The sequence below is a fragment of the Phyllostomus hastatus genome, unplaced genomic scaffold, assembly GCF_019186645.2.
Source record: "Phyllostomus hastatus isolate PE091 unplaced genomic scaffold, TTU_PhHast_1.1 phas_contig_254, whole genome shotgun sequence".
In the NCBI taxonomy this organism is placed as follows: domain Eukaryota; kingdom Metazoa; phylum Chordata; class Mammalia; order Chiroptera; family Phyllostomidae; genus Phyllostomus; species Phyllostomus hastatus.
In genome coordinates, this window is record NW_025333810.1 from 6,021,200 (window position 1) to 6,034,560 (window position 13,361).

The 13,361-nt window shown below is 41.9% G+C and overlaps 1 protein-coding gene across 2 annotated transcripts in view; it reads left to right on the top strand.

Annotated features, from left to right (window-relative positions):
* Positions 1–5,122: 5,122 nt before the first annotated feature.
* Positions 5,123–13,361, top strand: part of MAN2A1 (mannosidase alpha class 2A member 1) — a 163,177-nt gene continuing 154,938 nt past the window's right edge. The window contains exons 1-2 of one of the 2 annotated variants that reach the window (XM_045837987.1): positions 5,123–5,462; positions 5,645–6,247. In XM_045837987.1, the coding sequence (XP_045693943.1) occupies positions 6,113–6,247 (135 nt within the window). In that variant the 5' untranslated portion in view covers positions 5,123–5,462; positions 5,645–6,112. Of the gene's footprint in view, positions 6,248–13,361 lie in introns of both variants that reach the window. The other variant, XM_045837986.1, reaches the window with a different exon arrangement.

The following is a 13,361-nucleotide window of genomic DNA, read 5'->3' on the forward strand; positions in this document are numbered from 1 at the left end:
CAGGTACTGCTGAGGTATAAACACTTGCATTAGAGAGTTTAGGCTGTTTTATGGTTGTTAGGTAAATGTAGGCCTGATGTCCACATAAGATGTAGTATCCTATTGGTGGTATAACTGTGTTAAGAATGTAAGTATCATTTATTACAACAAGGCTGAATCAATTTTGGGTTCCTTGTGATGGAGAAACTCCTTGATTGAAGCTAAATAATTCCTGCAAAGCAGGCTGGAGTGTTTTGGAAGAAACAATCTGTTTTTCAGAGCAAACTAGCCTAGCCATTATAGTACAGACTGCCCCAGGTGAACCATATTCTGCTAACAAATTCATGGTGGCCTCAGCAACAGCATTTTGCTGACATGGGGGTCAAGGTTTGATTCTTCAGTGTTCAAATGAACAGCTTGTTAAGTTTTTGTTGGTAGAGCCAGGAAGGAGTAATACACACAGCAGTCAATTAAATTCAGAAAGTAGCTATGGTCTAGGGAAAGCATAGGTGGTAGAGAGAGACCACAAGGGACTGACAATAACATTAGGCTGGGGGGACATATTAATGTCCAGAATATTAATCTTGTCATCTTGGGTGGAGGTCATTCACCTGAGAGATCATTTAAGATCTAAGGACTAAGAACCTAAGTCCTAAGGTCTAAGAATCTACCAACTAAGTTAAGAATGGAGATTCATAGTTACTAATGCATAGATGACAGGCCAGACCAAGTGTCCTAAAGGGAAGAGCAAAAGGAGTAAATGATTTTTCCCCCCAAATCCTGAGTTCCCAGGGTTTATGGTGTTTCTTTCCTACCATCTGGGTTGCTGCTTCCCTATCATAGGCACGTGATTAGTATGACCAGTCTCTGCAGCAATCCTTTCATTCTTTTTATCCATCCTCATCATTTATAACAAACACCATTTGCTTGGATTCCTCCCTCTCTCAGTGGCTGTTTCCTTATATAGTGTGTACCATCCTTGAATTTATCCCACTCCTGAGGTGTGGGCTCTGCCAGGACCACTTTAGAGTTGTCAGTTCATACTCATGACCACAATCTTCTGTCCTCTGGCTTAAATATCTTACCAAGGCATATAAAATCCTGGCTACTTCCTGCTCATCCAATTCAATCAGCATAAATAATGTTGTCACTATGAATAATCAAAATGAACTAATGTGGTATTTTGTGGAATGTCAAGATGGTCAGCATCTTTGTAGAACATATTAAGGAGAACTGATACACCACTGAAAAAGTACTATGAAGGTATACTGTTGGCCCCATTATGTAAAAGCCAACAGTTTCTAGTGGTTTTTATAAATAAGTACAGAGAAGATGGCATTAGCCAAGTCAATAGTTATATGCAAAGTGCCAGGTGCTGTGTTGGTGATTTCTTCCAGTAAAAATACTGTATCAGCAACAGCAGACACAATTAGAATTACCTCCTGATTAAGTTTGTAATAGCCCACAGTCACCTCTAAGATCTATATGACTCGGCACTGGCCAAACAGGTGAGTTAAATGGAAATATTATAGGTATCACCAGCCCTGCTTCTTTCAGTCTTTTATGGTGGATTTAATTGTTTCTGGTTTACTACCTTGGAAGGGAATGAAAGTTCCAGAAACTTCCACTTAGCTCTTTGTAGTATAATGGCCCTCAACCCATAAGTAAGAAAGCCAATGTGGTGGTATTGCCAGTTCTAGAACTGAGAAAATACCCACATAGTGACTATGTGGATCATCTGAACTAACTGAACTGTGAGCTGGACATGAGCAAAAGCTTCATCTATCTACTAACAAAGATAAACTCTACCTTTTCTTGGAGGGTCATAGCGGTGTTTTGTGTCACCAGGAATTAGCATCAATTCAGAGCCAATTGTCTAGTAAACCTCAAAAAACCTGTGTATTTCCTTGGCTCCAATGAGCATCATAGGGGTGCCAGAAGGAGAAGAGAAAAAGCAAGAAATCAGAAATCTATTTGAAGAAATAATGAAAGAAAACTTCTCTAGTTTGGTGAAGGAAACAGACATGTGAGTCCAGGAAGCACAGAGAGTCCCAAACAAGATGGATGCAAAGAGGCCCAAGCCACAACACATCATAATTAAAATGCCAAAGGTTAAAGATAAAGAGAGAATCTTAAAAGCAGCAAGAGAAAAGCAGATAATTACTTACAAAGGAGTTCCCTTAAAACTGTCAGCTGATATCTCAAAAGAAAATTTGCAGGCTAGAAGGGATTGGCAAGAAGTACTCAAATTTATGAAAAGCAGGTACCTACAACCTAGACTACTCTACCCAGCAATGATATCATTTAGAATTGAAGGGCAGATAAAGAGCTTCCCAGACAAGAAAAAAACTAAAGGAGTTAGTTCATCATCACCAAACCATTGTTGTGTAAAATGTTAAAAGGACTTATTTAAGAAAAGAAGATCAAAGCTATGCACAATAAAATGGCAATAAATACATACTTGTGAACAATTGAATCTAAAAAGAAAACTAAGCAAACAAGAAGAATAGACACAGAATCATGGATATGGAGAGCATCGTGATGTCATGGGGTCATGGGGGAATGGGTGAAGAGGTGAGGGGATTAAGAAGTACAAATAAATACTTACAGAATAGCTATGGGGATGTAGAATACAGTATAGGAAATGGAGTAGCCAAAGAACTTATACCCATGGACATGAACAATGGTGTGGGGACTGTCGGAGGGAGTTGGGGGTGCTGGATGAAAGGGGGCAAAGGGGGCACAACTCGGACAACTGTAATAGTTTAACCAAGAAAATAATCAAGAAAATGTAATTAAAAATAATGGCCAAAATGTAAGATTATATGCCTTCCATTCTATAATTCGAGGTAGAGAAGCATTCCCCAGCTAGACACAATATCCCTCCCATAATACATTCAGGTAAAGGAGACACAGTCACTTCACACAGTCTGTTCACACATTTCAGTCTTCATCCAAACTTTCACCTTAGTCACATCAAACATTTTATTCTCATATCCTTTCAATGTAACTGTAGACCCTGTTAGCACTTTTCCAACAAGCTGGGGGATGCCACATACTAAACTTGACAAGCTCAGGGGAGGTCTGCATGGCAGGTTTTACAAACTCAGAGACCTAAAGTAACCACATAGGATGGTCTGAAATGAAAACTTCCTAACTAAACATAAGTCATGCTAGGTAGTCATGTCCTAGGCCAGTATTTTTCTTGACAAAAGTCAATCTTTACCTTAACTGAGACTGTTTATTGTCTTTTTGCATCTATGTTAACATACCTTTGGAACATCAGAGTGAACCCTTTTCCAGACCCCTCAGGGCAAAATCTCCCCCCAGGGAGACCATAGAACTCCTCATTGTCATCTTGCTGCCCAAATATCATCCCAATGTGCTGTAAATATTAATTGTTAACTATCCCATACTCACAATGTAAAAGAAGTATGTGTTCTTCCATTTTACTCTTTATCCAACCCCAGATACTTCCCAGAAAGCCCGTTTGGCTTTCTCCCACCTTCTTAATCTACTACTAATGGATTTTGTAACCCCCTCATGTCCTCCTCTTTGAGTCTGGTATAAAATAAGTGGTAAAACTGCCATTTTTGGGAACATTTTTCTCAATCCATTCATATTTTGTTTCCTGGCAAATGTCAGTTTGGCTCAAATAAACTCAAAAAAATTCTTAAAATTAAGAAGCCCATCTTAATAATGGCAACCTCTATAGTCATACATGGCCTACAGAGGGGAACATCCACAGAAATTTTCAAAGATGTATGCCTTCTCCTCACTACCATATTTCTTGTTCTTTAGTGAAGGAAGTGTCTTTTAGGCCTTTGCATGGCACATTGGGGCAATGTGTATGCAGGTTACATTTGATTAGTCCAGTATAACATTTTTCTAAACCTTTGGATTCCCTGTTCCACATTATATCAGGAAGCTCTGGCATCTCAGTCTTGCAAACTCTATGCCACTACTGAGTCCAAATTTTCTTCAATCAACCGAGTAAGCTAGAGACTACAGGCAAAGCTTAATAAAAATAATTAACTACAACTGGGGATTAGAGTAATGAGGGAATCACCAGTGAGAAGAGAACCCTGGAGAATACAGAAATACCAGCTATAAGGAGCTAAGCTTGAACTAACCTTTGGGCTGGGAGATGGAGTTCCCAAGGAAGAGCTCCCCCAGGCCCTCCCAGGGCTAAGATGCAGTCATTACTGGAAAGGGAATAGCCGATTTTCACTGAATGGCAGAGAAATCACTGTGGTGTCACACCTGCAGAACTTCTTGAAAGTCTGCCCTCTGAAACTTGTTTTAAAGGTTGTGTCCAGTATGCCTAGAAAGCTACTCATGGAATAGTGTCCACTACAAAAACCACTAGATTTGGGGACATAGGAGAAATCTGCTGGCCCCTGAGCACTAGAGGGCTTGGCACAAGAGAAAATCAGGTATGCTGCAAGAGCTTGTCTACCAGTGCACCGAACCCAGGTGGGACCCCTCACCCGTTTTTCCTGTAGCGTCTCTTCAGTGCCCTCTATTGACAAAGCTTCAGCCCTTGCTGGCAAAGGAAAACTTACTTTAAAAGGCCCAGACGCATTTTTAGGGCACAGTCAAAAGAGGGTGAATTTGGAGTTGAGAGGCTTAATAACTGGGACAAGCATCACTTTTCAGTTTTCCTCATAGATTTTGTAGCCATATGTCTACATCTGCCTGAAAGGTCTTCGGCAGGCTCCTTTCCCTCAGGTTTCACCAGGAAGCCATCAAAAGCAATGGAGTTAAAGATGCGTCTGAACAGAATTCGAAACCCCCATTTTTTCTTTTCCTATAGCTCTTCATGGAGTTCCCGTCCAAAGCACGCCAGAACCGGGTCCTCAAGGACAGGAAACCTGAACAGCGAAAGGAGAGTGAGGAGAAATCTCAGCCCTAGTGCAATAGGGTCAGGTGGCTCCGGAAGTCCTCTGAGGGCCTCAACTCTAGCAAATATTCCTCCGGAACGACAAAAGCCGCCTGAGGTCTCCCCACAGCCAGGGCTCACGGAGGCAGACGCGGGGCGGGCCCGGCGGGCGGCGCATTGTGATTGGACGCCATGGGCCCCGCCCCCTCATCCCGGCGCGTCGGGAAGGGGCGGGGCCAGCTGCCTGCTCAGCTCTCGGGCTGCGGGCGCCTATTGACCCAGCGGCCGTCGCGCCGCTGCTGTCTCCAGCTAGTGGCAGGCGGTTAGGAGCGCCGCGTGGCGCTGGAGAACCAGCGTTTCCTTTCGCAGCTGCCGCCGCCATCTACACATTTGCGGGGTGGGAAGGAAGGAGGGGACCTGCGGTTGCAGCTGGAGCGGGCTCCTCTCCGGGGACGGTCCTCTTCTTGCTCTCCTTTTCCTCCTCCTCCGCGCGCCACTGCCGCCTGCCCCCTGCGCCCTATCAGCGCAGCCCGGGTCTCGGAACTGAGAGGAAGGGGCGGCGGGGGGCAGGATAGGCAGGAGGGTGGGCGCGCGTTCCGAGGTAACTCCTGCCAGATCCTTGCGTCCCCGCGCCCGGGGTGCTTCCCGGCCCGACAACGGCGGCCGCGGCGGCAGCAGGAAGGGGCTCACTTAGGGGAGGCGGGGGCGGCGCCGCGGGGCGGGACCGGTCGTCCGGGCGCTAAGTTGGGGCCAGGCTCCTCCCGAACCGATTCTTTCCCGTAGGCTCCCGGGACCCAGCTCGGCGCCGCCGGCCCTGGACTCCTGAACCCCGCACCTCCTGTGTGAAGGGGACATCCCTACCCTTGTCGAGAAAACTTTTCCTGTGGATTTTGTTGGGAAGGTGGTGGCAGGAAGTCCGGGGAGCGACCTCTTCTCCGCCTGCCCCGCTCGCCCAGCCTAGTGCTGGAGCTGAGCTCGAGATCAAGTTTTTCCGGGCCCTTTACGGGCTGCAGGCGGGTCCCGCTAGGGGAGGGACGCTTGGTCCTAAGGAGAGCGGTGAGCCAGGGTGAAGGCCGAGGGCGCTAGTGGCGCCAGATACAAGGTGCGGAGCGCGATCCGGACCTGCACCCGCAGTCAAAAGCGCGGAGAGCGCACGCTTGTAACTGGGGAGCCTTCGGCGACCGCTTCCAAGAGTCCACAGTTCTCCTCTGGGTGAAGACTGTGCCCTGGCCCCGAGTCTATCGAGGAAAAATGAAGTTAAGCCGCCAGTTCACCGTGTTCGGCAGCGCGATTTTCTGTGTAGTGATCTTCTCGCTCTACCTGATGCTGGACCGGGGTCACTTAGACTACCCCAAGAACCCGCGCCGCGAGGGCTCCTTCCCCCAGGTAAGCACCGAGGAGGTAAGCGTGGGGGGGGGGTGTAGTTACCCGCCGCTCCTCGCCCTCTACCTCCCGCTGAGGCTCCGCGCAAGGGCAGGGCGAACCCGAACCGGAGGAGGATCGGAGCCTCCTTCCAACCCGGCTTTGCGGCGTTGGGGTGGCTGTGGCCGCGATCCGGGAGCCTCTTCCTCTTCCTGGGCGCGCCGAGTTAACTAAGTGCGGAGCGGCGTGCTGTCTTGGTCAGGTTCCTGTACTCTCACCCCGGGCCTCTTAGGGTGCCCTCGGGCACCTGCTGGCCGGGGAACGCGTGTGGCGTGAGAAGCTCCCTAGCAGGCACAACGCAGTCTTACCGCTTTTGGGTAGACCCTCGGCCCACACAGGGTTAAGCTGCACAGACCCCCTGCGCATATCTAGTTGCGGAAATGGGTCAAACAGACCCCATCTGGGCAATGTTTTTACCCCATTCTTAAGAAATAAACAAAAGTTTATTTCGTGTTGCAGTCCTCTTAGATGTGAATCTGTAGGGTTGCTTTTAGTCGTTATTCTTCAGCTATTACATGGGGTTGTTTGAAGCCTAGTGGGGAAGCGCGTGTTATACTCAGGCCGGAAGCTGTGGGGCGCTCAGCCCTGTGCCGGGTGGTCGAATTGTCAAACGAGCTGGGAAAACGACCCGTCTTGAGGCTTTTATTTAAAGTTGCTAAAAATAAGCAAACGGAGACAGTCTGTTTTATTTGGAAGGATACCGCGCCGCGTGTATTTTCGTTTCCAGTTATTTGTCAATCATCAGTGTACTTCAGAAATTTTAGTAAAACTGGGTATTGTGTAGTATCCCCTGTAATGAATGAACCTGAAGAACTCAAAACCCTGACAAACTGATCTGACAACTACTTGACTAAGGGATAGAGAAACGTAGAACGCGAACAAGTTGAGGTTTTAATTTGTGTGTGTGTGTGTGTGTGTGTGTGTGTGCGCGCGCGCGCGCGACAATTTAAATGGTCTTATAATAGTAACCTTGTCATTTGTTCTTGTGATATGCTAGGGCAAAGTCTTGAATTTATTTAAAATTAAACTACTAACTTTACCTGAGTTATTATAGAAGTGGGGAAAAAAAGACCCCTGTGTGGATACTACCATCATTGTAGAACACTCAATATTTTGCAGGTGACAGGTATTGAAAATCTTGTTATAAACAGATGTATCAAAAATTTAAAAGCTTCCGCTTCTCCTAAGTAGTCTGATAAAGAAAATATTGTGGGATAAGCACCATGGGATATCTTTCAACCTTGGGTTTAGTGTTTATCCAGTGCTTGTTGATAAGATTGGATAAAAGTTTTTAAAAAGGGTGAACTCTGTGAAGCAAGAGCAAAAGGAGGAATTCTAAGCCTTGTTTCATAATTTGGGGGCTAATCTTACTGTTGTGAGTCACCTCTCCCTGCTCCTACTCCTAGTAAACTTATTTTCAGATTTTTTTTATTACAGGAAGAATCATAAAAACTGATATATTTTATTTAAAGTGTTATCTTGAATAACGTCCTTTGGATTTGTATTTGATGACCACTTGGAAATAATTTATGCAAACATCTGGGGCTAGGGTTCTCTGGCAACCTTGACATTTACTGTTTCTAAAGAAGTGAATGACTCATTCAGTTACTGGGACATCTTAGGCAAAGTTAATTCCGTATTTTAATATCCAACCCTAGTCCTTGTCAGGGGGTGGAATTTCTGCTTAAAGTGAAAGTATTTTTGACAGTAGCTGCTGGAAGAAAAGGCCCTGTGTGTTTTCTGTTTTGCTTGCAAGAGGAGAGAGTTTGGTAGGTGGAGATTTTTACATTTAAAGGGTGTCTTAGGTTTTTATTACTGGATTTTCAGTGCAGCAAGAAGGCACTCTTTGCTGAATTAGTTTTGGAGAACTATTAAATCCTGAAGCAGGTGGATAGAATAAACCTGATGTAAGCCTAACTTATGTGTCTGACATCAGCCTATGCATCTTCCATGATAAACTCGATTCTCACAATCACCACCTAGTAGGTAAGGAAACTGAACACAGAGAGATGAACTTGCCCAAAGTCACACAGTTAAAGCTGAGATTTGAACATGCGGCCTTTGGAGGCTAGGCTCTCAGCAACTAGCTCTACTGCCTCTTGGTAATTCTTTGCCTGCTATTAGGCCCCAGCCTGCTTGTGGAAAGATCTGATGGGGAAGTTTGAGCGTGTTGCTCTGTGGCTCCTTGGCTTATGACTTTTTTTGTAAATAAAACTTTTATTATGAAGCCCTGATGAATATGCTAATTTTTCTGAAACATTAAATGCTTGATATTTATAACTGTCTTAGGTTTTCTAGCTCTTGTCAGAGCCAAACATCATAATGAAAACTATTAATGTAGCACAGCATCCAGCATTTGAGTTGAATTTTAGTTTTTTCATTACTTCTGTCATGTAAACCTTCATTTGATGAGAAAACCAAACATAGTGCACCCAAGTTGCAGTGTATTACTATATTCTGCCATGTATAATGCACACTTTTTTGCCCCAATTTTTGAGGGAAAAGTAAGGATGCACATTATACATGGGTAGTACTATTCCATATCTACAGTGTTTTAAATTCTTTCATTTATGCTTATGCATTATGCATTATTTTGTATGCAAAATAATGCCCTGGAATACGATAATCAGTTTTGTTTCTCAATATAAATAAATAAATAAATAAATAATCGAATTAAATAAATAAATGGAAAGATTTTTTTTCCTGAAAGTTTGGGCCAAAGACTTGGGTGTGTATTATACTTGGCAAAATATGGTATATTTATTTGTTGCGGTTGGATACCGAATTATTAGACGCAAGGCAGTCAGCCACTATATATCATTTTTGATGTCTAGAGGAATGATTTATCCAGAAAGGGATTGATGTCTTCTGACTTGTCTGTTTTAGTTTCTTTCAGTTAATGTGGAACCTACAGGAAGGTATATGATCCATCTCGTTAAGCAAGATATGTTTTAAAATCATCCTAAAATGAGAGTAATCTATTTGCTCTAATTCTGGCTTTCACTCTTTCATTCCTCCTACAACTCTGTTTTCCACTGCTTGGCCAGGCTGTGGGGCAGAAGTGGGCCCAAATCAGGGTGCTTGGGTTTCTCCCACCCTGGAGCAGCTGCCTGCCTTTGAGAGAGAGAGAGAGAGAGACAGACAGACAGACAGACAGACAGACAGACAGACAGACACAGGCAAAGGCTTTCACCCTGTGCTTCTGGGAGGAATTCCTTTGAGGCCTGAAGCAACAGGTGGCCTTGTTTGTTTTAGCTTATGCGTAAATTTTAGGGTTAATACAGCTCAGCTAGGAAAATTAATGAAACTTCCACTCAGTGAAAGTCTGGCCAGGGTCTAATGCCCCAAAGATGCTTTGAGGTAATGAAAGAATTCCAGCAGATAGAAAGGATAGAAACATTGTTAAAGTCTTCCTAAAATGCTTTATCATTTCTTACAAGCAGATTTCACAAGTTGCTTATTATCAACAATGTATATATTATAATATGATGTCTTATGTTTGGATCTGGAAAATTAAATTAATGAGCTGATATTGTATAACAAATGATCAGTCTTTAAATAACTAGTATAGCATGTGGCCAAAGAGATTGATATTAACTCTTGGGACTGATGGGAAATATGGAAATGAAGTTCAGATTTTATCTTTGTATCCAGATAATATTTATCAAGTGAGAATGCCTTTACATAAATATTCAATTAAAAGACATTGGAAAGTGGGGACTTTTATGCCATTTGGTTTTTAATTTGTATTGTAAAAATAAACATATAAAATATGCTTAAACACTTTTCTATGTTAATATTTATATTTAATATTTTTATATGTTAATAAGCATCTAAAATATTTCTTAAACATCATTTATATTGGGTGATGTTTAATAAATCTAGATGATGTTTAATAAAAGTTGACCTTGATCCCCCAATTGTTTTTTCTTGCCTTCAGAAATCTGTGAATCTTTACAGATACAGACGAAAACATGATCTTGCTGGCTTCTTCACACTCCAGTGTACTCTATTTATAGACTATTTTCTGAGGTTTGTGCAGGTGTGTATATGGGAGCTTACTTCATCTGTGACTTCTGGGAAGGTGTGGAACTTTGATATCGGTGGCAGTCAGGCATTTAGGAGGAATGCCGGAACTGCAAGCCTCTGGAGAGACTGGTCTCCTCCACCCCTTTCTGAGTCCAGCAATCCTGCAGGACTCCTCCTGCCCAGCATGCTTCACTAAGACTCAAGCTTACTTCCTGTACACCACTGTGACAGTCATGACAGCACCTGGTCTGAAGGCTTCAGTGTAGTATTTTTTAAGTTGATTTGATGTTATACCCAGATCAGCACTGCTGTTAGGGACTAAACAAATAGGTTTGTTTGGGAGAAGTTGTGATCCTGTTTATCTTCAGGGGATTTTTTCTATTGCTCATTCAGTAGCATTGGGGGATACCTGAGCTGTGGGCAAAGAAGCATTGACTGAAATTTCCAATTTTACTTGTTGTCTTCACTTTGAGTCAGCTATTGCTCTTTGTGATAGCTGTTACAACTTTGGCCTTTTTTTTTTTTTTTTTGACAGACCGGCATAAGTGTTGGCATTTTTTCATAGAAGGAGTGGTATAGTAGCTGCTTCTGATCCCCTGCTTAATTATTAGCTTATTTTTTTGAGTCTGGTGGTCTGTTTTTCTTTGTTGTTCCCTCACTTCCGTAGAGATACTTAAGCAAATAGGAGGCTATTCAATAGCTGAGATATCATCTGTTTCTTGGATCATAAAGTCATTGTGTTTTATGATCGAGTTCCTAGTAGCATCAGCTTTTAGGAGTGGAGGAGAAACTTGGAAAGTGAATTTTACTTCTTTTCATAGTTGTCACTAGTAGGTTGATCAGGAGAGTAAGTAGACCATTTTAGCTAAAAGGTTTTTTTTCTTTCAGATACAGATTTCAAGCCAAGCACTAATTTTAAGGTTGAAATCATGCTTAAGATCAAGTGTGAAGGTTGATTGTAGTGAAGTGGAGTTTAGACCTAGTGTTTGACTATTGCTAAATTTGCCTTATGATAGGAGGACATAAATCACTTGGTTTAAACAAACTCAGTATCTTGAGGTCATATGGTAGCTTTTCTGTGAGATGGTATATTTAATGTTATTTGTACTTTTATACAGACAAGCACATAATAGTTGTGTAGTGAATATTTTATGTTAAGTTTTTAACTCTGACATATTGTTTCCTAAAGAAAAGATCAACTTTGAAGCATTTTAGCTTAAAACTGTACAAACTCTACCTTTGGCTGCCTTACAAACATCATTGCTATTGACATTTTGGTTTTGGGGGCTATCCTTTGCATTGTAGCATCATCCCTCAGAATATTCCAGAAACACCTTTTTCCTTCCTTTCCCCCCAGTTGTAGCAACTAAAAAATGTCTCCAGACATTGCTAAATGTCCTCTAGGGGGAAAATGAGTCCTGTTGGAAACCAGTTTGGCTGCAGTCTAGCCAAAGGCCTATTCTTTAGTATACTCTCACTGTTCTTTGTTAGCATTTTGTGTTTTAGGAAGGAGTGATCAAAAGGATTAATTTTAATACTCAAAAAGATATCTAGTACTTTCAGGTGATTAAAATGTTTCCTTTCTCTGGATGCCTAAAATTCACTTACATTTTTTGGATTCTAAATTGCAATATGTTACAGAAAATATGAGGGTAGATTATGTTCATATGCAAATTAAAGAAAGAAAATGGAAGATTATTATAATTAACTTATAAAAATTATATATACTCCTGGCTGGTGTAGCTCAGTGGATTGAGCGTGGGCTGGGAACCAAAGTGCCCCAGTTTCGATTCCCAACCAGGGTACATGCCTGGGTTGCAGGCCATAACCCCAGCAACCGCACATTGATGTTTCTCTCTCTCTCTCTCTCTATCTTCCTCTCTTCCCTCTCTAAAAATAAATAAATAAAATCTTAAAAAAATTATATATACTTGTTCTGAGACAAGCATTCTGGTCAGTGGATAGTAGGTAGATCATCTTTTACTTTCTGCAAGCTAAATTAGAGGTTGGCAGTAGTCCAGATTTATTTCCTTTGCCTTTTAGCACAAGAGATATGATGTATTGATTAGTAACAAGGTAGTATGAAAGTCATATGCAAAAATAATTTGATATGTTTAAAATTTTCTTAGGCAAGCTATTTCCTTTCTTCAGTTTATCATTGTTTTATTTTTGTTAATTCTGATGATTCTGGTTGCTGCACATTTTGTATCCTTTCTTGAGATCAGAAAAAGCAGGGAAAGAAATTAGAAAATGAAGTGCATGGAGACTTCCCTCTTATTCATTTTGTTCTAAATAGTCTTCTTTTTTTTTTTTTTTAAAGAAAGAGGGACGGCAATAGAGGTAGTAAAAGAATGAAGGTTTTGGCAAATATTTTCCTTCCCTCTTGTTTCCAAGACCTCTGGTCTTAAACTCTGCCTAAGTCAGCTGCCAAATCTGGCCTGCCACCTGTTTTTTAGGGCCACAAGATAAGAAAGATTATAATGTTTTTAAGTGGTTAAATATTTCATGACATAGACACAACTCATTTCTCTATGAATTGTGCAATAAAGGCAGATGGCCCACAAAGGCTCAAATATTTTTAAAATGGCCTTTTACAGAAAAAAAGTTCTCCAATTACTGGTTTAAACTGTATTTCTCTTGTTATTGACATTAAAGATATTTATAGTGTGGTTAGAGCTATTGAAGCAGATGTAGATTAATAAAAACAAACAAAATTCTTATAAACTGGTCATTACATAAGCATTAGTCAAATTTATTTTGTGTTTTGAGAGGGTGGTTTAAAACTAGTGTTATCTCTGTGTTTCATAGATTTCCAAGTATTCTTAGAGAACTGTCAGGCTAGAGCATGGACATGTTTGACATGTTTAATTTGTTTTCTTTGTATCACCTGAAGGTTGCTCACTACCAGACTGCTCTGGGACAGAGGGTTCTAGGGCATGAACTGTGCAAGATCGATTCAGAGTCTCATGATTGAAAACCATGACTTTATAATATTTCGATTTCGTATAATTCACAGATGGGCTAAATTCTGAACCTAATCTGACTGGTT